The 23,526-nt window shown below is 35.6% G+C and overlaps 1 protein-coding gene across 1 annotated transcript in view; it reads right to left on the bottom strand.

The window, feature by feature from the left end:
* Positions 1–210: 210 nt before the first annotated feature.
* Positions 211–23,526, bottom strand: part of pkib (protein kinase (cAMP-dependent, catalytic) inhibitor beta) — a 38,685-nt gene continuing 15,369 nt past the window's right edge. The window contains exons 2-3 of the mRNA XM_073817081.1: positions 7,477–7,645; positions 211–1,295 (exon numbers count right to left, since the gene is read on the bottom strand). Of these exons, the coding sequence (XP_073673182.1) occupies positions 1,210–1,295; positions 7,477–7,621 (231 nt within the window). The 5' untranslated portion in view covers positions 7,622–7,645 and the 3' untranslated portion in view covers positions 211–1,209. The remainder of the gene's footprint in view (positions 1,296–7,476; positions 7,646–23,526) is intronic.

Raw genomic sequence — 23,526 nt, forward strand, 5'->3', positions numbered from 1 at the left:
ATGTAAACAATATAAATAAAATATATATAAAAAAAAAAAAAAAAAAAAAATATATATATATATATATATATATATATATATATATATATATATATATTTTTTTTTTTTTTTTTTTTTTGTGCCCTTATATTTTAAAAGATACCTCTGGTGTCCTCTGCTGGTTACATAAATCACCACCACTAGTCCACAGTCCAAAAAATTCAAACTACAAAAACTAAGCACAGGATTTATTGTACTTTTTAAACATAGCATAATGGCGTTTTATATGTAGCTTACAACAGACAAGATGACACAAGATTTATGGCCAGGTAAAAAAACGAAACTAAAATGAAACCAAATGTAATTTTCTGATGGAACGTGATGAAAAGATGAAAGAGAGGAAGAACAAGAAGTCTCCACAATCATATTTTTTCACTGCCATCGACAACAGCAAAGAAATATCTGAGACAAGCACTTAAGATGACGTCCGAATGACATGACCACGGATGCTTGCGGCAATACATCAGACAGCTATCAATTTCAGCTCACGCAGGGCAACACAGACAGCAGTTACGCACAAACAGAAGGCTTTTAAAACAAAACTTGCAAATATAATGTACAATTCTGTATTTACAAGAAGAAAATATCATATTTCATGTTATCCAGCACTGTTTCGTATCCTCTGGCTAGAATGTTAACAATGCATATCTTTACAATACAAAACACAGAAGATGTGGTGTTGTACAAGGACAGACAAACATCTGAAGATAAAAAACTTTACTTACATCACCAAATGGAATGTATTTACTTTTTTGTGCAAAAGGAGACATTTTTGCCACTACATGTCAACATTCAGAGAAAATGCTATTGTGGAAAGTCTTAAAATAAAACAAACTGTTCCTTGTTAAAATGGGAAAGCAGGTCACATCTGTTTTCATAAGACAAACAAAACTGCTGGTCGTTAGGAAAATCATGACAGCGAGTCTTTGGGAAAAAAGTCATCGAGGTATGATATGAACAATCGCAGATATTTGAAAAACACAATTTCAGATGAATTTCCGTAACAGGAATGAGCTGTTTCCCGCTGACCCACGTCTGAATGCCAATCATAGGTGGTCTCGATGTTGCATAGCACAGAGTGTAACAGTTGTTTGGTCAATGGGACAAGAGTAGAGGCAGGTCATGTGCGAGTCTCTCATGAGGTCAGATCACTTCGGCGTTGTTGTCGAGTTATGAGCCCTCTGTCTTTGCCCCCTCTGTGGTTTCCTTCGGTGGGTCGGACGATGACGAGCTCTCTCCTCCCTGTTCGTCATCATCTGCGTTGAGGCCAGAAATACTCATTAAAAGCAATATTCTCTGTGAATTTGTCCTGTAAGCAGACATGTTCATCCAACGCAATTCAGACTCAAGCAAATAATCAGAAGGAGCAACATTAGCAGCGCCACATTAGGCAGAATCGAAAGATATTCGTTGAAGGAAATTGGATGCTGATTTATACTGTCAAGCCGTGAAAAGAGAAAAAACACTAAATATGTTATTAAAGTAGTTTATAGAATGAATGTAATAAATGTAGCTCTCTTCCTCACAGTATAGCTTCAGAGGATTTGGAATTTATAGATTTTCACTGCTCAATTAGCAGCTCTCAAATCTCATTTCTGGCTGTTTTCTATGTCAATTCATCACATGACATGCCAGAACCAATGGCGTTTGGCATTAGTATAGTCAAACCTGCTGTGGTACATCTAATTGCACCCTTTTTTAACCCAAGTGTGAATGAGATTTGATAACTTTAACCATTTAAACTACAGCTGCCGCAGTTTATAGTTGTCATTTTCCTTTTGTTAGTATTTTTCTAGATGTTATCCACGTTTTATGTCTCAAAATGTCTGTTTTTATGTCTTATGTCTGTTCCAGCTGGGGAAACCAACTCATTCCAGCTTAAACCAGCCAGGCCAGCACACTAGTGATGGGTCGTTCTTGAACGATTCGTTCATTTTGAACGAATCTTTAATGTGACTCGGGAAGAACGAGTCATCTCGGGGAGTGATTCGTTCAGTCGCGCATGCGCAATTGTGCAACTATGAACGAACGACTCAAACCCGAAAGACTCAAGAGATGAACTAATCAATTCTGTTTCTGGCTCAGGCAGCATAGGTAAAGCGTATGGGGCTGTCACGTGATGAACGAACGACTCAAACCCGAAGACTCGAGAGATGAACTAATCAATTCTGTTTCCAGCTCAGGCAGCATAGGTAAAGCATATGGGGCTGTCACGTGATGAACGAACGACTCAAACCTGTACAGATAGAGGTGAGGGAGCTAATCATAGACTGAAGACCCAGGTAAACAATGAATTAACCGTTTCTTTTTCTAATAGTATTATAGTTTTGTCTTGTTTGTAGTGTAATCAACGTGTGTATAAGCAGTACATGTTTTATGGAAGTAACACGTAGCTTTTTAATTATATTTTGGTAAAATGAACGAAATGAACGAAATGACTCGAAAAAAGATTCGTTCATTTTGCTGAATGAGACTCAAAGATCCGAGTCGGTAAAATGATCCGAACTTCCCATCACTACAGCACAACAGTTTAGGCTGGTTTTATTTGTTTTTATTCAGCAGGGCATTGAAAGCAGTTATTTTGAGTTAGATGCCAAATGTTCTCATCCTATTTACATTTGACATTGAAGGGGAGCATACAACATATTTGTCCACCGGCATTCAAAATTCAAAAACAATTTTCAAGAAAAAAAAAAAAGAAAGAAAGAAAAAAAGAAAGAAATGCAGAACATGTTCACATAGGACACTATTAACGCAACTATGTGCAACCATTGAGAAGAATTGAGAATTGAGAAGAAAAAGGGACATTTTAGTTATTTTTGGAATTGTATTGGCTCTGTAGATACACCTTTAGGTACAAATTTGAAGAGAAACATATACAGACTATTTTTTTCTGAACTTTCTTGCAGACCTCTAGCACTAGGCCTAGGATCCAAGAATGCCAGTTTTAAAAAACCCTATTATGAAATACTTTTATTACAGTTTTTTAGTGACTTTTTGTTCTTTTTAGAGCTTGACAGTATTAGTCACAGTTCAGTTTCATTACAAATAAGAGGAAGACTTCACCCTTTGACCTTGGCAAAAAATTTGGTAACGCTTTAGATTACAGCCTGCAAAGAACTACGTAAGTAAACGGAATTTACGGTGTAAGTTTCTGTAATTATAGTGTACCTATAAAGAACGTACATGTAGGTATAAGGGAACAATATGTTAAATTTGGGTAGTAAGGGGTAACAAACCAGATATGCAACCTGCAAAGAACTACATAAGTATACTGAACTTACGGTGTACGTTTCTGTAATTATAGTGTACCTATAAAGAAAGTACATGTAGGTATAAGAGGACAATATGTTAAATTTGGGGAAAAAATAAGGGGGTAACAAACCAGATATGCAACCTGCAAAGAACTACATAAGTATACTGAACTTAAGGTGTACGTTTCTGTTATTATAGTGTACCTATTAAAGCACGTACGTGTAGGGAGAACATGTTACATTTTGATAATTGGGCATAACAACCAGATATGCGACCTGCAAAAAACTGTAAGCAAAAAGTTACGGTGTTAACAGATATCTTTTCTATTACTGTGCCAGGCATAAATCATACGTTTGCTGTATCTATACGTAAGCTTTTTTAAATTACTGGGAAAATATACACTTACCCATGTAATTACAGGGTAAGTGCGACATCTGCGGGTTGTAAATTGAAGTGGTGATTGTTCCCCTCTTGTTCAACGAAGTTACAGGGTAGGTACAATACATATACGCACAATCTGAAAATATATCTAAAATATTTCTAAACATATTTTTTAAAGTTGCTAATCCCACTCCTAATGTTAACTATGACTGTACAGTAATAAAAATATAAAAGACAGGAAAGTGCAATCATTTATTTATTGCAAAAATGTCAACAGCCGTACAAAAAAGTAATCCAAAAAATGATGTGTTTGCAGCCGCAGTCCTCCCTGGCGGAATACAGTAGGTTTGAGGTGCAGTAGGATGAGAGCAGAATTTAAATTGTTAATTGCTGAAAATATTATCCAGATTATTGTCTTCATCCACCCCTCTAAGGTGCCCACGCATCATTTCAACACATCTCACCAGAAACACAGCATGTTGTAATCTGTGACGAATGCAGGCGAGAGCCAATGAACGTCCGATTTTGCTGTAGCAAAATGTACTTCAGCACGGGTTTATGGCTGTTGCTGCTGGACTCGCTGTTATGGTTGGAGATGAAGAACGTCGGACAAAGGCTTGAATGTGGGTCTGGTCCTCGCAAATCGTATGGATTCTGAAGTTCTGGGTTACAGCACACAAATAAAATTATTTCATTTTGCAATTAAGATGCGTGTTCGGTGTATTTTATGGTTTTGTTAGTCACAGCATGTCAGAGAAAATGCTTTTTGTGTCATACCAAGGCAAACGAAGTTAATATTACATGCATGATTAAACGATTGCAGAAATTTTGTTTATTTTAAGGGTTTAAAGTGTAGTCTTGATAACATTATGTAGACCTATTCTTGGAAACGAGCTGGCAACAGAAATCACACAGAACAAACGTTATAATTTCATATTAAGTAAACGTTAAATGTTTAGATGATGTAAATATGTCAGTATTGTACGTTTAGTGTCTGTAAAAACGTAAATAAATGTATGTTTTGTAGAACCACATTTTACGTAAAATACATACGAATTATTATGAGGTCACGTTGGTATATGTATTGTACCTACCCTGTAACTTTGTTGAACAAGAGCGGAACAATCGCCACTTTAATTTACAACCCGCAGATGTCGCACTTACCCTGTAATTACATGGAACAAGAGTATATTTTCCCAGTAATTTAAAAAAGCTTACGTATAGATACATCAAACGTACGATTTATGCCTGGCACAGTAATAGAATAGATATCTGTTAATACCGTAACTTAGGTTTGTTTACAGTTTTTTGCAGGTCGCATATCTGGTTGTTATGCCCAATTATCAAAATGTAACATGTTCTCCCTACACGTACGTGCTTCAATAGGCACACTATAATTGCAGAAACGTACACCGTAAGTTCAGTATACTTATGTAGTTCTTTGCAGGTTGCATATCTGGTTTGTTACCCCCTTATTTTTTCCCAAATTTAACATATTGTCCTCTTATACCTACATGCACGTTCTTTATAGGTACACTATTATTACATAAACATACACCGTAAATTCAGTTTACTTACGTAGTTCTTTGCGGGTTGTAATCTAAAGCGTTACCAAAATTTTCATTGATCTAAAAGGCAATTCCATTTTATAAGACAGTTATAAGAATAGCCACTAGATGGCAGAAGAGGTCGTTTCAACAGGACCCAGTTACAGCACATTGCTTTCATGGCAAAGAAAGTCATATAAGTTTGGAACGACATGAGGGTGAGTAAATGATGACAGGATTTTTATTTTTGAGTGAGCTATCTCTTTAAGACAGTGGCACAGAAACAGAATTGTGTTTATTATTATCTAAACTATACTAAATAATATATGATGTAGAATAGGCAGCAGATTCCACACTGCTGAGAATCTCCAGCGTTATCACAAATCGCTCATAGAACATTATTTACATGTGATGTGATGCCTTTGAGGCTTATGGGTAACAGAGCAGATCAAAAGTGTTTGACTGCAGGCAGTTATTGATGCACAGGAAGGTTCAGTCATGATCTGATCCTCAAAAGAAGGCATGCTGAATTCATATCGATCAGAAGTGTTAGTTGAATCAAGGTCATCGCAAGTTTTCTAGTATTATACTGATCACTGGACACCAGAAACCATGACTAAAGAATGACTTTCTGACAGCATCTGGTGGCAGTCTTACTTTCAGCCGACCCCTGATGACAGCTTGATCACACAAAAAGCACTTAAGCATTGAGGAAAGTGTATTTGTGATGAGAGAGTGCTGTTTTCTCTGTAGAAAAGCACCTTTTAAAGAGAGGTGCTTATTCTTAGTCATGCCTAGTAGACTCTGCCAACATGATGGCCCATTTTAGACATCAGTGGTACACTGCATAGATTAAATTAGCCTGGTTAACTTATTCTTTGAGCTAGTTTCAAGCCGTTAACTGCATAATTCCCTTGCATAAGTTTGCAGTTTAATTACACTGCAGAATTTAATTCAGGTCCTTTTACGCATACTTTTGATTCATATTTCTTCGTAATTTTTTTTGCTTACTATGTATTATTTAATGTTTTTTTTTTTTTTAGTCATTTGCACTTATTTTTCTGATATTTTGCCTAGTCGTGATGCTGGTCTCGCAAGCGCATACAGAGGTCAAAAGTTTACCTACACCTTGCAGAATCTGCAAAATGTTAATTATTTTACCAAAATAAGAGGTATCATACAAAATGCATGTTGTTTTTTATTTAGTACTGACCTGATATAGATATATCACATAAAATACATTTAGATATAGTCCATAAGAAAAAACAATAGATTAAAAATGATAAAAATTACCCTGTTCAAAAGTTTACATACACTTGATTCTTAATACTGTGTTGAAGTCTAAATGATCCACAGCTGTTTTTTGACCGAAAAATCCTGAAGTTTCTACAAATTTTTTGGTTTTTCAGCATTTTTGTGTATTTGAACCTATTCCAACAATAACTGTATGGTTTTAAGATCCATCTTTTCACACTGAGGACAACTGAGGGACTCATGCTTCAGAAGGAAACATGATGCACTAAGAGCTGGGGGAAAAACTTACTTTGTCTTCTGTGAAACATGTAAGTATCTTCTGTAGCTTCTAAAGGACAGTACTAAATGGAAAAAATATAATATTTAGGTAAAAAAAGAAAAATGTCTTCATTCTGTTTAAAAGTTTACACCCCTGGATCCCATCGTTTTTCCCTCTGGAGCTTTTGTGAGCATTTGGACCTTCTGTAATAGTTGCATATGAGTCCCTCAGTTGTCCTCAGTGTGAAAAGATGGATCTCAAAATTATACAGTCACTGTTGGAAAGGGTTCAAATACACAGAAATGCTGAAAAACAAAGAATTTGTGGGGCCTGAAGGATTTTTCTGAAGAACAGCGGGCAGTTTAACTGTTTAGGACAAACAAGGGATTCATGAACAACTATCAATGAACAAAAACAGCTGTGGATCATTCAGGTAACAACACAGTAAGAATCAAGTGTATGTAAACTTTTGAACAGGGTCGTTTTTATAAATTCAACTATTATTTCCTCTTGTGGACTATATGTAAACTTCTTTCATGTGTAATACCTTATTCCAGTCAGTACCAAATAAAAAATGACATGCATTTCGTATGATCCCTCTTATTTTGGTCAAATAATTAACATTTCACAGATTCTGCAAGGTGTATGTAAACTTTTGACCTCAACTGTACTTTTGATTATTGCCATTGAGACTACTGGACATCAAACAATCTCATCTAAACAAAAGACAACATACAGTACCTCCTACTGAAAGCTCGGCTAGTTTATCAGGTAGATCGCCAGCTCCAGGACCAGCCGTGGAACCTAGAATATCTGGCAATGCATTCCGCCGGCCAGTCCTGCCTGTGGCTGCAAAGTCAGTGACAACAGGTTCCACATCAGTCATCTCTGGTGGTCTTCATAGCATCATCTAAAAACAAACCAAACAAAATGTACTTGATTAGTGACTGACATATGAGGGTTAAATAAGAGGATTGTTTAATAATTCTATAGCAGGTCTACACATGGGTTAGCAGAACTAAAAAATATTGAATTTAATAAACTCCAAGATTCGGTTTGTAGAACTTAATACGATAGTTCACCCAAAAATTAAAAGTATCCCATTATTTACTCACTCTCAAGCTATCCTAGGTGTATATGACCGTCTTCTTTCAAACAAATACAATTGGAGTTCTTTTAAGCTTCTTCTAAGCTTTATAATGCCAGTGAATGGGTGTTGAGATTATAAAATCCAATAAAGTAAATCCATCCATCAAAAAAAGTACTCTACATGGCTCCAGGGAGTTAATAAAGTCACCCTGAAGCAAACTGATGTGTTTGTATACAAAAAAATCCATATTTAAAAAAAAAAAAAAACGTAATCTTCAGCTAACTATCATACATTTTTCTTTACAAATCTTTGTTTTATACTTTCCTCTGCACTTCCGCATTTGTCACTTGATCACAAAAACATTTTATAAAGTTTCAAATATGGATATTTTTCTTAAGCAAACGCTTCGATTTGCTTCAGAAGGCCTTTAGTAACCCCTGAAGCTGTGTGGAGTACTTTTTATGATGGATGGAAGCACTTTATTGGACTTCAAAATCTCAACACCCATTCACTACCATTACAAAGCTTGGAAGAGCCAGGACTTTTTTTAATATAACTCCGACTGTATTCGTCTGAAAAAAGAAAGACAGATTCTTTGTGACTAGTCATATAAAATAGCATAACCAGCTTGCTAACAACTAGAGTTTTACATTTCTAACTTCTGAGTGCTTTTTAGCCTGTTGCCATATGAACATATTAATATTCGTACTTATTAAGCCATGTCAGTGTGAATTCATAACCATATTTATTAATAAGCCATGTCACTGTGAATCAGCATCATTTTGGCCAACGACTAATAGAAACTGATGATAGCTGTCCTCTATCATTGTTGATCAGTCAAGAGTACAACAGGAGCAGCAGCGTCAAAATACGCAGAGCTTTTCTCTACTGCATCTCCAATGAGACTGTCGTCCTCTCCAGGGGTGACTGAACCGAGTCGCTGACTACTCCTTATCTCCCCACACAGAACACACACCATTCTTACCTTCAGTCCCATGACAAAATCCCTCATAATTTCCTCAATGCATTGTCACTAAAAGGCCTATCCAGGCATTGGGATTCACATTTACCATTCTCTACGCCTCATTCAGTCGACCACACTATGCAAGACAGAGTGGATTTGAGGAATTTGGCCAGCGTCCCTTCTGGGATATACAGTGTCAAGGAGGATTGCAACTAACATTCATTGTGCTGGCAGTACAAGACAGAATTTCCAAACCACTCGGCAAAGCCTTCAATCAGCAGAAACGCTTGATTGGCCTTTAGTTAAGTGATTCTTTAGTCTGTGTGTCATTGAATCAGATGCGACTGTACACATAGCTTGCGGGGGGAAATTCACTACTGGGAAAGTGGGAACAGATTGGCTGATAAACTGCACCGTCAGCCCAACCAACAGACCTTTTATTCTTATCCTACAAAACAGATGGCTTTGCTTATCAGATAAAATAGATAGGATTCAAAAACACAATGATGATTTCTGGGTTAGTTAGTCCAATATCTTGATTCTATGAGCAACATCCTGATAACTAATCAACATCTTTATACATTTTAAATAATTTCACCACATCTGATAGTATTTTACTTTTTTTTTCCCCACGAAAAATCCATATCCTGCCCGGTTGAAACCATTATTACAAATTAGATGGCACCACTGCAGCTTAATCATAAAAAATCCCAATCGATTTTCATCTCTGCTTCACCGGTGCTAAATTATAACAGAATCAAAACATCACTTTTGCTAATGAGAGCTATTTAGTTGGATTTAAGCTGGCTTTTCGTTACATTTTCGATCTGACCAGCAGAGGGCAAGCATTGCATCCATCTAAACTGAGTTTTCACATTTTGGAGGCTAAAAATGCCTTTTGTTTAATATGAAAGATGCAAAGATTTTTTTTAATATTCAGTAATGGACTGCCATTCTTGCACCCTTTAAATTGAGCCAAGTGTATTTTAAATAAATGCACTTGGCTCAATTGGCTTGTTTTTTATTATAATAATATTATTACAGTTTTTGAAGTAATTGTATTTTTATATTTTCATATATTTTTATATATCAATTTTGTTATGTGCTTTTGTGATTTTTATTAGTTTTACTCTTTTCAAAATATTTTATTTTGCTTTAATTCTTTTATTTCAGTTTATTCGTTTTAGTACTTCAAAATTAAACTTATTTCAGCTATGAAGGCAACATTTCTAATTTTGGTTCAAGTTTTAAATATTTAATTTAATATTTATATGAACTTTATTTCATAAAAAAAATAGTTTTAGTTAATGATAACAACATTGAATTAAGATGCACAAATATTTTAGGTAACCAAAAAAATTATGTTTAAATTTGGTCAGTCGAACTGAGACTCATGTCGCTTATTTCCTGTGGGGAATAAAATGGATTATGAAAATGTCAAAGCTGTTCTTGCATGGTAATCACTCACAATCATGTTCCACTGCAATTTTGCTTGATGTATTATTAATACAATTATGCATCAGGTCAGGATAGAAACCTGAGGCATCTTGCACACCAAATGAAAACCTCTAGACGAACCCATCTCACACTTCTGCACAGATCTCCTATGATGTTTAAAAACAGTTTTCTCCTTTAGTCATGTCTTGTCTTGCCAAGGGCAGCATGTGTGCCAGCACTGCACTGGTGCCCTCTCAAAAATGAATACGTGCATGATGCCTCTGCATGCTGCCATCATAAATAAATGTAACATCAATCAAACTGTATCTTTTCAGCTTCTTCATATTTTCATCTGCTCAGACTTATTCCACCTTTAAACAGGTTCTTTCTCCTTAAACAGGGGCTGACCACTAGACTAATGTCTATTTCTTATATTACTCTTACAAAATGGAGCTTTCTTACAGCAATAAGAAAAATGAAGAATTAATTTTGAAATAGTAAATTGTTTAGGATTCCTAGATTTTGGATCAGTAGTGGTAAAAGCCTTAGCTGGAGGTCTAGTAGTAATGAAGAAAATACTGTTGCTAGGAAATGTGACAGAGTTGAATGGCTTCAGTACGTGATGCAGAGAGATATATGGGACGCCAAATCATCTGAGACATCTGCTGCCACTGCATCAGCCCAGTGTTTTACGGAATACAGGAGGCTAGACTGAAAGCACAAAGACTCATAGAGAGGAATAATAAATTGTCATTTGTACTTAATGAAAAGAAATCAATTAAAATTGATGTCAGTATGAAATTCAAATTGACCTATGCTTTAATTAAAAAAGTCCTGGTCTTATTATATCTAGGACAAAAAATTCAACATTGTCAAAACAAGATTTACTTCAGAAGCAAAATGATTGCACATGCAGACTTATGTTTTCAGATAATATATCTATATATTCTATTTGCAAATTGCTTGTTTAAAGCATACACTGTAAGGGATTTATTCTTAAAATAAGAAAAACAAGTACTTAAAATATCTAAAACTGTCACAAATTCGCTCCGTGGCTTTCCATCCACTCGCCAACAGATGTTGCACTGTCATTATATAGACTCTCACACTACACAGACTGTTGCATGTCACCCCGGACTACATTTCCCATCATCCATTGCACTGATTACACACAGCTGCAACTAATCAAACACACTATATAAGTACTATATATATAAGATACTATATAATTCCGATCACCAAGTATTGCATTGCATTTAGCGTTCTCCTTGTGCTAGCAACTGTACTGAGCCATTTCCTAGTTTCATGAGTCATAGTTAAGTCTTGTATCTTAAGTTATACATGTCTGTTTCTCTGCCTGCCCTGGATCTCTCGCCCATTTTGGATTACCCTCCGTCTTGCTTTTTTGGACTCTGTTCGCCCCTCGTAGGATCTACTTACTGTCTGTCTGGATTACCCGTTTGCCTCACTCCTTTAGATTATGTTCACTGTTGCAAAACTATATATAAAGTATATAAATACAGTTGAGGTCAAAAGTTTACATACACCTTGCAGAATCTGTTGAATAATAGTTTCATTTATAAAAATGGCCCTGTTCAAAAGTTTACATACACTTGATTCTTAAAACTGTGTTATGTGAATGATCTACAGCTTTCGGAACAGAATTCGATTCGATATCGATTAGCTATCAATATTTCATTTAAAATGTTAGTTTTGCAGACATGGGATCCATATTTTGATATAAATGCTGGTAACTGAAACTCTCCTACTTAAGTTTATTACTGAAATGCACATCTACATTAATAATAGGGTGCACACAGTTGTTTATTTTAAACAACTTTTATTTTAAATGAACACTGTAACAAGAAATCATAAATATGTGCATCCATTGTACACCATGTAAACAAACTGCAAAATGCACATTACTATAAAAAAAATTAAAAGACAGTAACAGTTCTTAACTACAGCCTAATCATTTTTGATCATCAGATTTTTCTGCAAAAAAAACAGCTGATGGTGACACCTTCAGGACGAGAGGTGAATATTCATATCCTCTTACGTGAAGCACGCGCATTAAGAATCGATTCGAGGATTTCCCGAATCGATATCGTTGCGTTAAACTGAAGATCGATTAAAATCGGAGAATCGATATTTTTTACCCAGCCCTAATGGTTGTTCATGAGTCCCTTGTTTGTCCTGAACAGTTAAACTGCTGGCTGTTCTTCAGAAAAATCCTTCAGGTCCCATAAATTCTTATGGTTTTTCAGCATTTTTGTGTATTTCAACCCTTTCCAACAATGACTGTATGATTTTGAGATCCATCTTTCCACACTGAGGACAATTGAGGGAACTCATATGCAACTATTACAGAAGGTAATACGCTCATTGATGCTTCAGAAGAAAAAACAAATTCTGAAGAACAGAGGGCAGTTTAACTGTTCAGGACAAACAAGGGACTCATGAACAACTATCACTAAAAAAACAGCTGTGGATCATTTAGGTAACAACACATTATTTAGAATCAAGTGTATGAAAACTTTTGAACAGGGTCATTTTTATAAATTCAACTATTATTTTCTCTTATGGACTATGTAATGTATTGTTATGTGAAATATCTAATTCAAGTCAGTACTAAATAAAAAATATGCATTTTCCCTCTTATTTTGGTAAAATAATTAACATTTTGCAGATTTAGAAAAATGTATGTAAACTTTTGACCTCAACTGTATATAAAAATGCATTGTAAATACCATTTAACGTGAATAAAAAAATATTCACAATAACAACTTTGTTTTAAGAGCAATATGCTGGAGTAGATGCACATGTGCAAATATGCAAAGAAAAAAACTCACATTTTTGTTTCCTGTTCCACAACGACATAACTGCCTAAACAGATGGTGTCCCATCATAAGTAGGTGCTCCAAAGGAGGGGCAAATATTTACCAGCTGGATTAAGAAATTAATCAAACCAAACACCACCGGTGTGCTGTACTTTTTCAGAGCGCTTTTCCAAAGCTATTTATAGACTCACCTTGTGTTCACCTGTGACACTTAAGTCTGCTCTGCCCCACTCAATCCCGGGATCAGACGCCACTAAAATCGATGCATACTGTGACTTATAATGACACTATAGTACAAAGGCTCCTCATGTGTAAGTAAGCTCTTTGCACAATGCTCAGTGATGAGTCTCTATCAGTAATCATCTGGCTGGAAACGACACTCTCACCAGCAGGCCTCCAAAGCTATGATAATTGATCTCGTCCCTCGCAAATGATGCCAGCTGGCGGGGACCAGCCACTGCTGGACGAGACCACCAGAAGATACCATCTCAGCATGCTGTTGATGGCTTTTGGGCATGATATTAAGTTCATTTTCAGTTTTTTTTGTCACAGTTTTCATTGACAAATATGTTGTCTAGATGCAGTCAATATTCGGTCATGTCATTTCAGTAATTTTTACATTGACTAAAATGACAAAACTCAAGTCCACAAAATGATGAAAATGCATCTGCAAACCAAACTTTAATCAAAATTTTGTTCATGTTTTTTGAGAACTTTTTGGGGTTTTAGAGACTGTTTAGGATATTGCGTTAAAGGGGACATCAGATGCAAAATTCACTAATTCACTAAACTACTAATTTAACTGAATGCTTAGATCACATTAATGAAATGTTAAACTGTCTATTGTCAATAATGTTGTGACGTATGAAGCGCTGCACACACAGAAATCACTTTTAAAGCAGCTTTCTATAAATACACACAACCAACATGAACACGTTGTGAAATTTGTGAAGATACATTTTTCACTCTCAGGGAATTTTGCATATTGTTTAAATTATTTTTGAAATTACTAGATTTCCCCTGTGAAATTTCGCTGAACAAAGGTAAATGTGAGCAGACCTTTACACAATCTGACAAGCTTAGTAATTAGTTCAAGTTCATTTGTGCATTCGGTTCATTTCCTGCACACATGCAAATATTATGTTCATGTTGTGGATATTGCTCTTTCAGCTCATTCGCCAACATTTCGAACTACACTACCAGTCAAAAGTTTTTGAACAGTATGGTTTTTATTGTTTTTTTTTTATCCGAAGTACAGCAAAAAACGTAACATTTTGAAATATTTGTACTATTTAAAAATAATTGTTTTATAATTGAATATATTTTAAAATTTAATTTAGTTCAGATAAAAGTTCATTAAAAAATGTACTCAACTGTTTTATATATTGATAATAATAATAATAATAATAAAATGTTTCTTGAACAGCAAATCAGATTTCTGAAAAATGTGACATGTGACACTGAAGACTGGAGTAATGATGCTGAAAATGTAGCTTTGATCACAAGAATAAATTACATTTTAAAATACATTAAAATAGAAAGCAGTTATTTTAAAAAGCAAAAATATTTCACAATATTGCCGCTTGTGCTGTATTTTGGACCAAATAAATGCAGGCTTGGCAAGCAGAAAAAACTTCTTTAAAAACATTCAAAATCTTACTGTTCAAAAACTTTTGACTGGTAGTGCAAATGAATCAGTTCTGCAGCCAAACCTCTATCCTGACTCTTCTGCACCATAACAAAAAGCCAAACTGCAAGAAATTTCTCACTCGGCCAAAGTTGCTCTGCTTCAGGACAATTCTCTCGGCTGGGAAGAGCTCTGCCACCTGAGCCAGACAACTTAGCAACCAGCACCAGAATGAGCAACAAGGGCAGCAGCTTGCTCTGCGAGGTTGAGCTCTCTCATGAACCCCGCAACAGAGATTTGCGCCAAAAGCAGCGCAGCTGCTACCATGCACACCTGTGTTCATGTCTCTATAGGCATTTACCATGTTTACCAGTAGCAGCATAGTCCCACAGAGACATCTGTGTCTGGTCAAAAAGTCCAAAACAATCTGTTTAGACATGCACTGCAATAAAAACAGATGTGTTTTTTTATTCATATATTAAAAATATAACAGCGTGCAAAAATGCTTGTACACAGCATGTACCCCAGATGTGAAGTTCATGTACAAAAATGTGCTAAATATAAACAGGCATTACTTTAAATGTCATGACAAACAAGGTTAATCCAGTCTTAATCCGTGTACAGCCCAGTAACAAGCTTTAAAATAGCCGAACAGAAGCGCTGAGGTGTTTTTTCCATTTACTATTTTCCTTTCTGCACATTTACAGCTAATTGTCTGCCTTAGATATTCAATCTGTGCTTCAATTAAAAAAATTATAATGACATTCCGTCTCATGGACAGCGCTGCAAAGAGCATGAATGAAATGGAAAAACGTGACTGAAATACAAAACAAAAATGTTAAACGTGCAGTCAAGTTAAATCTCCTTGTATTATACGGCCTATTTTAAGCATGCAATTATATGGATAAGGTTGGCTGTTTTTATACACATGAGCACGAGGGATTATACATAAAGAAAAAAAAATGTTGTGATGATTTGCATGCGATTTCTTGACAGGAATAATTTAGTTCTAAATTAAACACCACATGTCGTTCCAAAACTGAATTACTTTCTCTCTTCTGTGAAAAACGAAAGGTGAATTTGATAATCCTGGCCACTATAATTACAAAAAAGCATCATAAAAGTAGTCCATATGACTCATGCACTATTTTCCAAGACCTCTGCAATCACACAATAGCTTGTGTGTTTGACATTTAAGAAATTACTCACTGAAATTTTGTCATCCAATGTTCTTAGCAAGTTCATGAAACAATTGATGCCTGTTTTTTTTTTTTTTTTTTTTTTTTAAATTGCAATAAATCATTTGGTCCAGTTTACAAAACCATTCGCTTCAGGTCAAAATACCAGTCCATAATCCATAGTATTGCTTCCTCTGGTAAAAAATAAAAAGTCCACGTTGTCCTTTAACATCAAAATTAATTTGTTTAGAACAGATTTGGACTTTGTTGCTGGCAAATGGTGTTTGATCTGCACATATTTCTCTTCTGAATCAGATAAGACAAATTTTGGACTGGAGAAAGCAATGTTATGAACAGTTAATTATTCAGACACCAGATATAATTTTTGATATATTTTACTAGTGGGTGCAGGACACTTACAGGGCTCTACACTTACTTTTCTTGTAAGGAGCACAGTCAACATTTCAGGAGCACATTCTAAACAATATTTTAAAAATCTGGTAAAAAATTAGCCTTCCCATTACAAGGAGATATTTGACTGCTTAAAGTGATTTACAGGGGAATTTTGTTGTTACCTTTCCATATGTTCATATGAGGCTCAGAGGTGGCATGAGTGCAATCAAATTCATAAATTCACGTTAAGATTAATATGTTAAATATACAACTTTGAATACAGAAATATTAAAGATAAATAACTGAAAAGATCTGCCAGCAGGTGGCGGCAAGAAACTGATTTAATTACTGAATCATATCATTCATTTGATTCGTTCGAACGGCTGGTTCATTCAGGAATAAAGCAAGTGACTGTCTTTATGAATGAGAAATTTAATCATTTCACTAGATTCATTTAAAAACGCACGTTCATTCATAAACGAAACATCGCTGTATTTGAATGGAGATGCACAACGGCTCAACAAGTTGTGACTTGTTTCAGACTACTTTTGACGACGAAATAGAGCAAAATCAGGCAATAGTGTTATAGTCAGACAATGTAAGTCACTTAATAACTTCTTGTTTATTTACCTGTTGTATTAAATTAATATCTCATTTACAAACTCACTTAAAAATATTAAAAGCTGTCAAGTCATCTTAATTAGGATCTCACAAAGCTCTATTATAATTAACAAAGCTCTCTATACTGCATAATCAATCTCTTATTTACACTCTCTCTACACTTTATAAAAGGATTTGTGAGATGTGTCTGTGATACATTACTCAACGTTGCAAAAACACGTAGAAACCTTTGAAGCTCCCCTAAGCGCAAACACAAATAAGCTGATCGGGTCAGTTGCACATGATGCTCCTAAATATTTTTTCATAGTCGCACATAGTAATTTTCAGTCGCAAATGCGAGTGAAATAGTCACACTGTAGAGCCCTGACTTAGTTCATTTATGTAAGTGAGGATAGCAAAATAAAGGAAACTGTGACATATTATACCCAAAATTCTTCATACAGTGGACAACCAGTAAAATTGATAAAAAAAAATTTGGGGCCAAAAATTTCATTTGACACTTTGACCTGACCATGTTTTGTTACATACCTTTCTATCAAAGTTATCTGACATTATCAAGATGAATTTGTTCTGACACTGTTTAACTCCTGAGTTCTTGTTATATTTTATTCTAAACTATAGATCAACTGTGATAATGTGAAAAAAGTGTCTGAATAAATTTTAGTTTGACTGTAATTCATTTGTGGTTATCAAGATGAATTTGTTCTGACACAGTTCTTATCATATTTTATTACCATTTTCTAAACTATATCGAATAAACTGTGATAATGTAAGAAATATTAAAGGTGCCTCGTTACATTTTGGTTTGACTCTGTATAATATGATAGATTGTGGATTATTGTGACGTTTTTATTAGCTGTTTAGACTCTCATTCTGACGGCACCCATTCACTGCTGAGGATCAATTGGTGAGCAAGTGATGTAATGCTAAATTTCTTCAAATCGGTTCTGAAGCAGAACTCATTTACATCCTGGATAGCCCAACGGTCAGTAATTCTTCAGCAAATTCTCATTTTTGGGTGTATTATTACTCTAATTTTGTGCAAATAAATCCTTTACGAACAAAACCAGACTCTTATTTTGTATTGTACTCGAGTAGATCATAGCATTTAACATACATCAAGAGCACTCAGTGGTAAATAAGTATTCAACATCTTGCTTTGCCTAATGAAGGACCACTTTAATACTATGATTGCTCATTGAAAGTGAATTTAGTTCACGTTTAGAGGGTGTCTATAACACAGAACAATTATGAATATAAATCAACAATAATTAAATGAAAAATTAAAAAACACTTAAGTCACTTTATTGGACCAAATACCCAGGGCCTTTGTTCAGGCATACAGAATACGAATGGGAAATCGGAGCTGGTTTTTCCAAATAATCTCCACTCTGAGAACCAAGGACAAGAGCTTGATCTTATCTTCCACTCAGCTTCTATTCTGCCTTGACAGTCTGCAACAAGACAACCCAACCTTGTAGAGCATGACTTAACAAGAAGCAAAAGTAGCTCTCAGTGCCATTGACGACAGTGAAAAATAAATAGCTTGTCCGTGATTGGTCGCACAACTGTAGGTTATGTAATGAAAGCATTGCTTTTGACGGCTCATGAGCACAGAGCAAAACTGAGTCAGAGGAGCTGTTATGCACAGTCTCCCAGCACCTAACATTTAAAGGTCTTGTCTATTTACTCACTCATCTGTTCAGCCTGGCTAATGATGCTAATGGCACAGTATCTGCCGATCAATACGAGTGAGAACAATGTGGCAGTTGACCTATAGCAGCATGGGCTAGTGCGATAAGCCGGTGAGAAAGCAGCTTGTCTGATTTGATGGTGCTGCATGGTGCAGAGATGTTTATTTTTGTGCATTTCCCCTCTCTGGGATTTTGTAAGGTCAAACCATGGAAGGACAGCTAACAATTTGTCAAAAGCAATGACCGGAGGCTGATGTTAGAGCGTAAAGGTGTTGACTTGCTGGGTCTGGGAGGATTGTTAACATTTGCATGAGGAGCACAAATGCATCACTCATAAAGTCATAAAGCTGTAACAATCTATGGTAAAATGTAATGTATTAACAAAACCCCTTTACAGTTGTTCAAAAGGAGTTCTGCTTTTACACAATTTACACTATTTACACTAAATATCTGCTCGCCCCGCCCCTCTCTGGGATTATGTTTAGTTTAGCTGCATTTAGCCACGTTTATCGGCTAAACTTGCCAACAAGCTATTAAGAAAGGCCATTTGCAAAGATGGCTAAAAAAACCTTATACTCACTTCTGCTGTGGGTGAAGCTGCATCACGAATGATTGACACGAACATAGATGCATATGTAGACCAGGATTGGGGCTTTGCATTCAAAAACGAAAGTAACATTAAACCTCTGCTTCTTCGGCGGCTGAGATGTCGGGAGTAAATGACGACTGCTATGTTCATTATTACATCCAACAACAGAACACCTCAATCACTCAATTAGAGTCTTCCTCTGCACCTGAGTCGACACAATGGTAATTGTATTTGAACCGTTTCAGCTCGGTGAGGGCGGGTCTAAGGTACATTGCTAATGTCAGTCAAATGTGTTTCGTCACAATGACAAGAAGCTAAGCATAAACTGATTTTAAAAAGGGGATATTACTTTTAAAGATTAAAAAAATATCACTGGGTGGATTTTTATCATTGTAGGGTGGTTGTGCACACAAACTGCCAAAGTTACCCCCTTTTAATAGACCCCTTTAATACTGTTGGTGTGAATTTTCACTGTAAAAAAAACAAACAAAAAACATTATGTTTACTCCATGTTTTAATTGGACCTTTTTCTAATTTTGCTCTTCAACAGCAAAATCTCCATGCTGTAATTTGTCAACATTTACAATAAGTGCATTCAAGGTATTATATTTTCATGTATTCCTGGAAAAATAAACCCATTATTCTGCTGTTGCTAGAACCATGCTCTACCATTTAAACTACAGGAAAGCAATCATTAAATATGTCAATAAATGCTTTTATTTGAGCTTTTCTATATTTTATAATAGAAACTGTGTAGACTGAGGTGAGAACGGGAGAATGAGTTCAGGACATGACCTGACTCGAACCTAAGTCCCGTGAGCCAAGAGCTCCTACATCTCTTCACCATGTCCACAGTGCACTGTCAAAATGCTGAAAACCCCCCACTGATAGTCTGATTGGACACACAGCCTTTAACTTCAACAACAAGCATTTTATTTATTTGATTATGCATGATTATGCGACCCACTTTTGTTGAGAATCACTGTCCTAGATGGCTTAAGGTACCGCAGCTGCCAAAAAAAGGGACATGTGCAGATCCCGTAATGAAATAGAAATCTTCTGTAACATCGTAAATGCCTTCACTGTCACTTCTGATCATTTTAATGCATCCTTGCTGAATAAATGTGTTAAGTTCTTTCATAGTATAAAAATGAAACCCAGTCAATATATGCCATTTTATAGGCCTCCAATATCACAGATCTGATCTCAGGATGAGGTTTGTAGTTGTCCTACTCCTGATGAACGTCCTGGAACATCCTAACCATCACACAACAGCTAATAGAACATTGATTAGGGCATTCGAGTCAAACCCAGATAAATCCAAGCAACCCCAGATCCTTAAAAAGGCTACCTGACCTCCGAACGAGCTTACTGCAGGACTGTCATGACTGTGCGTTTCCATTCTCAGGAGGCTTACATTGACACAGATAAGTGGATGAGCAGTGAATAGTAGGTCTGCAACGCCACGGTCACTATAGAGACCTCACTATCCTATTTTCAGCCTATGATAAATGCCACATATTGTATGCCACACACACTCTAGAGCTGGAGAGAATGATGGTATACGGGTATTTCATGCCTGCACGACACACAGTGTTTATCTTTTCAGTACAATAAACGTGAATGTGGTGTGAAGCTCCAGAACTGACAACAAATTCATTATTAAATCAATTCAAAGGTGATCCGTATGAAATGTGTGCAAAAATGCTAATTGTCTGAAGTCAAATTACAACTTTATGTGAGGGAAAGACTAAAATGTCTAATTTGTGCACATTCAAATATGGCATTTCAAAATGTGGTCACACTAGGTTTGACACCAAAGATGCTCAGCTGGTTCTCATGTGTCTTGTAACTGATAAAGCACATTTAAATCACAAAAAAATTATTTTATTGCTATAGTGGAGTAATAGTTTAAATATTGTTTTTTTTCCTCATCAAAAGCTATTTGCAAGACTTGAAATTTACAGCATCAGTTGTATGAACTTCTGATTTTTCCATTTTTAGAGCATGACATTTTCATGACATTTACTTTGAATTATATCGAAAAGCTCTCTTTATGAGTCACAACTTTCCATTTTATGATGTTAGTTTTATTGTGTCTTTTTTCTTAATTGCATTGATGCAGTGATGCTTTATGAACAGTCTTATCTTTTGGTCTGCATGGAAAGTTTTTATTTCATTCTGGATTACCTAAAAAAAGAAGGATGACACTTTCTATTCATCAAACAATCCTGGAAAAAATATAATGATATTTCATATAAAAGACGATTACATATAGCCCACTAGAGAAAATAATAGCTGATTTTATCAAAATTACCCCGTTCAAAAGTTTACATACACTTGATTCTTAATACTGTTTTGTTACTGGAATGATCCACTGCTTTTTTTTGTTTTGTTTTGTTTAGTGATAGTTGTTCATTAGTCCCTTGTTTGTCCTGACAGTTAAACTGACTGCTGTTCTTTAGAAAAATCCTTCAGGTTTCACTAATTCTTTGGTTTTTCATTATTTTTGTGTATTTGAACCCTTTCCAACAATGACTACATGATTTTGAGATCCATCTTTTCACACTGAGGAAAACTGAGGGACAACTATTACAGAAGGTTTAAACGCTCACTGAAGCTCTAGAAGATAAAACGACGATGCATTAAGAGCCGGGGGTGTAAACTTTTGAACAGAATGAAGATGTGTACATTTTAGTTTATTTTGCCTAAATGTCATACTTGTTTCATTTTGTACTGCCCTTTCGAAACGACAGAAGATACTGACATGTTTCCCAGAAGACAAAATAAGTTAAAATTTCCCTGATTTCCCTCTTAATGCATTGTTTTTCCTTCTGAAGCATCAGTGAGCATTTCAACCTTCTGTAATAGTTGCATATGAGTCCCTCAGTTGTTCTCAGTGTGGATATTAGATGGATATAATTTTTCTTGTGGACTATATGTAAACATCTTTAATGTGAAATATGTTATTCAAAAACACAATATTACTGTTTTTAAATCTTACTGACCTCAAACAGTAGTGTATATCATGTTTTTTTTATTCCAGCAAAATAACTATATTTTGATGTATAATATCTTCAATAATGACTCACACTATCACAAAAGCTTTTGGTCCTTCCGCCCACCCTTAATTTTCTCCTTACTCTATAACGATATGCAACCGCAACATAAATGACCTATGAGATTAGCTCTTTGATTCTTGAGGGGGTGTAGGTCAAGACCTCATAACGTCATGGGGGTGTACATAATAGATCCAGCTGAACATACTGCACCTTCACTTGTCATTCCCATAACTGCCATACAGCTGTGAAAATATCAACACTGCGCAAATAACATCTTTGAAAACACATGAAGTAATTCTTGTTTCCTGACAGGATCTCAAGATCTTCTAAATAAATCTGAAAGCACGAAAACTATTTGAGTTGTTCTCGGTCGGGGTGTCTTTTTGATTGATTCTAAGTGAACAAAGCGAATGCTGCGATCACACTGCTCTGTTGTGCAGTTTCAGTAACAGATATGATAAAGCTTTTGACAGCAATTCCCTGTGCAGATTCAGAGCCATTAAAGCTGGTCTTTCCTAAGTCAAAAGGCATCAGCTCTGTTCCAAAATCTGAGAGCTGCCTACATAAGTAGCTACACCTTTTCAGTCGTAACGAAATTATGTTTTTTGAGGAAAACATTTCAGGAATTGTCTCCATATAGTGGAACTTCAAAGGGCTCTAAACGATTCCAGCTGAGGAGCAAGGGTCTTATCTAGCGAAAAGATGGTTATTTTCTAAAAAATTGACAATTTATATACTTTTTAACCTTAAATGCATGTCTTGTCTAGCTCTGCATGCGTCCTCTGTGCTTTCTGGTTCAATACAGTTAGGGTATGTCGAAAAACTCCCATCTCATTTTCTCCTCCAAGACCCTCAAGACACTTCTTCCTTGGGGTGGGATCATTTAGAGCCCTTTGAAGCTGCATTTAAACTGCATTTTGGAAATTCAAACCATAGAAGTCCACTATATGAAGAAAATTCCTGAAATGTTTCCCTCAAAAACCATAATTTCTTTACGACTGAAGAAAGTAAGACATGAACACTGTGGATGACAAGGGGGTGAGTAAATTATCTGCATTTTTTTGTTCTGGAAGTGAACTAATCCTTTAATGCTGACATATGGAATTTTAACAAACCAAGGTGTTTGATAAAGCAGCATAATGTTACTGAAACTCTTTTGTAACAGCCTACAGTATCTTGAATCACTGTCTAGATAGGCAGCTCACTAGGCCTATGGACTCAGCTGATATCTTCCATCTTTAGACATACCAGGGGAGTGACCATAAAAATTATACATGATTCACACACTGAAAAACA

Source organism: Garra rufa, chromosome 13, assembly GCF_049309525.1.
Source record: "Garra rufa chromosome 13, GarRuf1.0, whole genome shotgun sequence".
Lineage (NCBI taxonomy): Eukaryota > Metazoa > Chordata > Actinopteri > Cypriniformes > Cyprinidae > Garra > Garra rufa.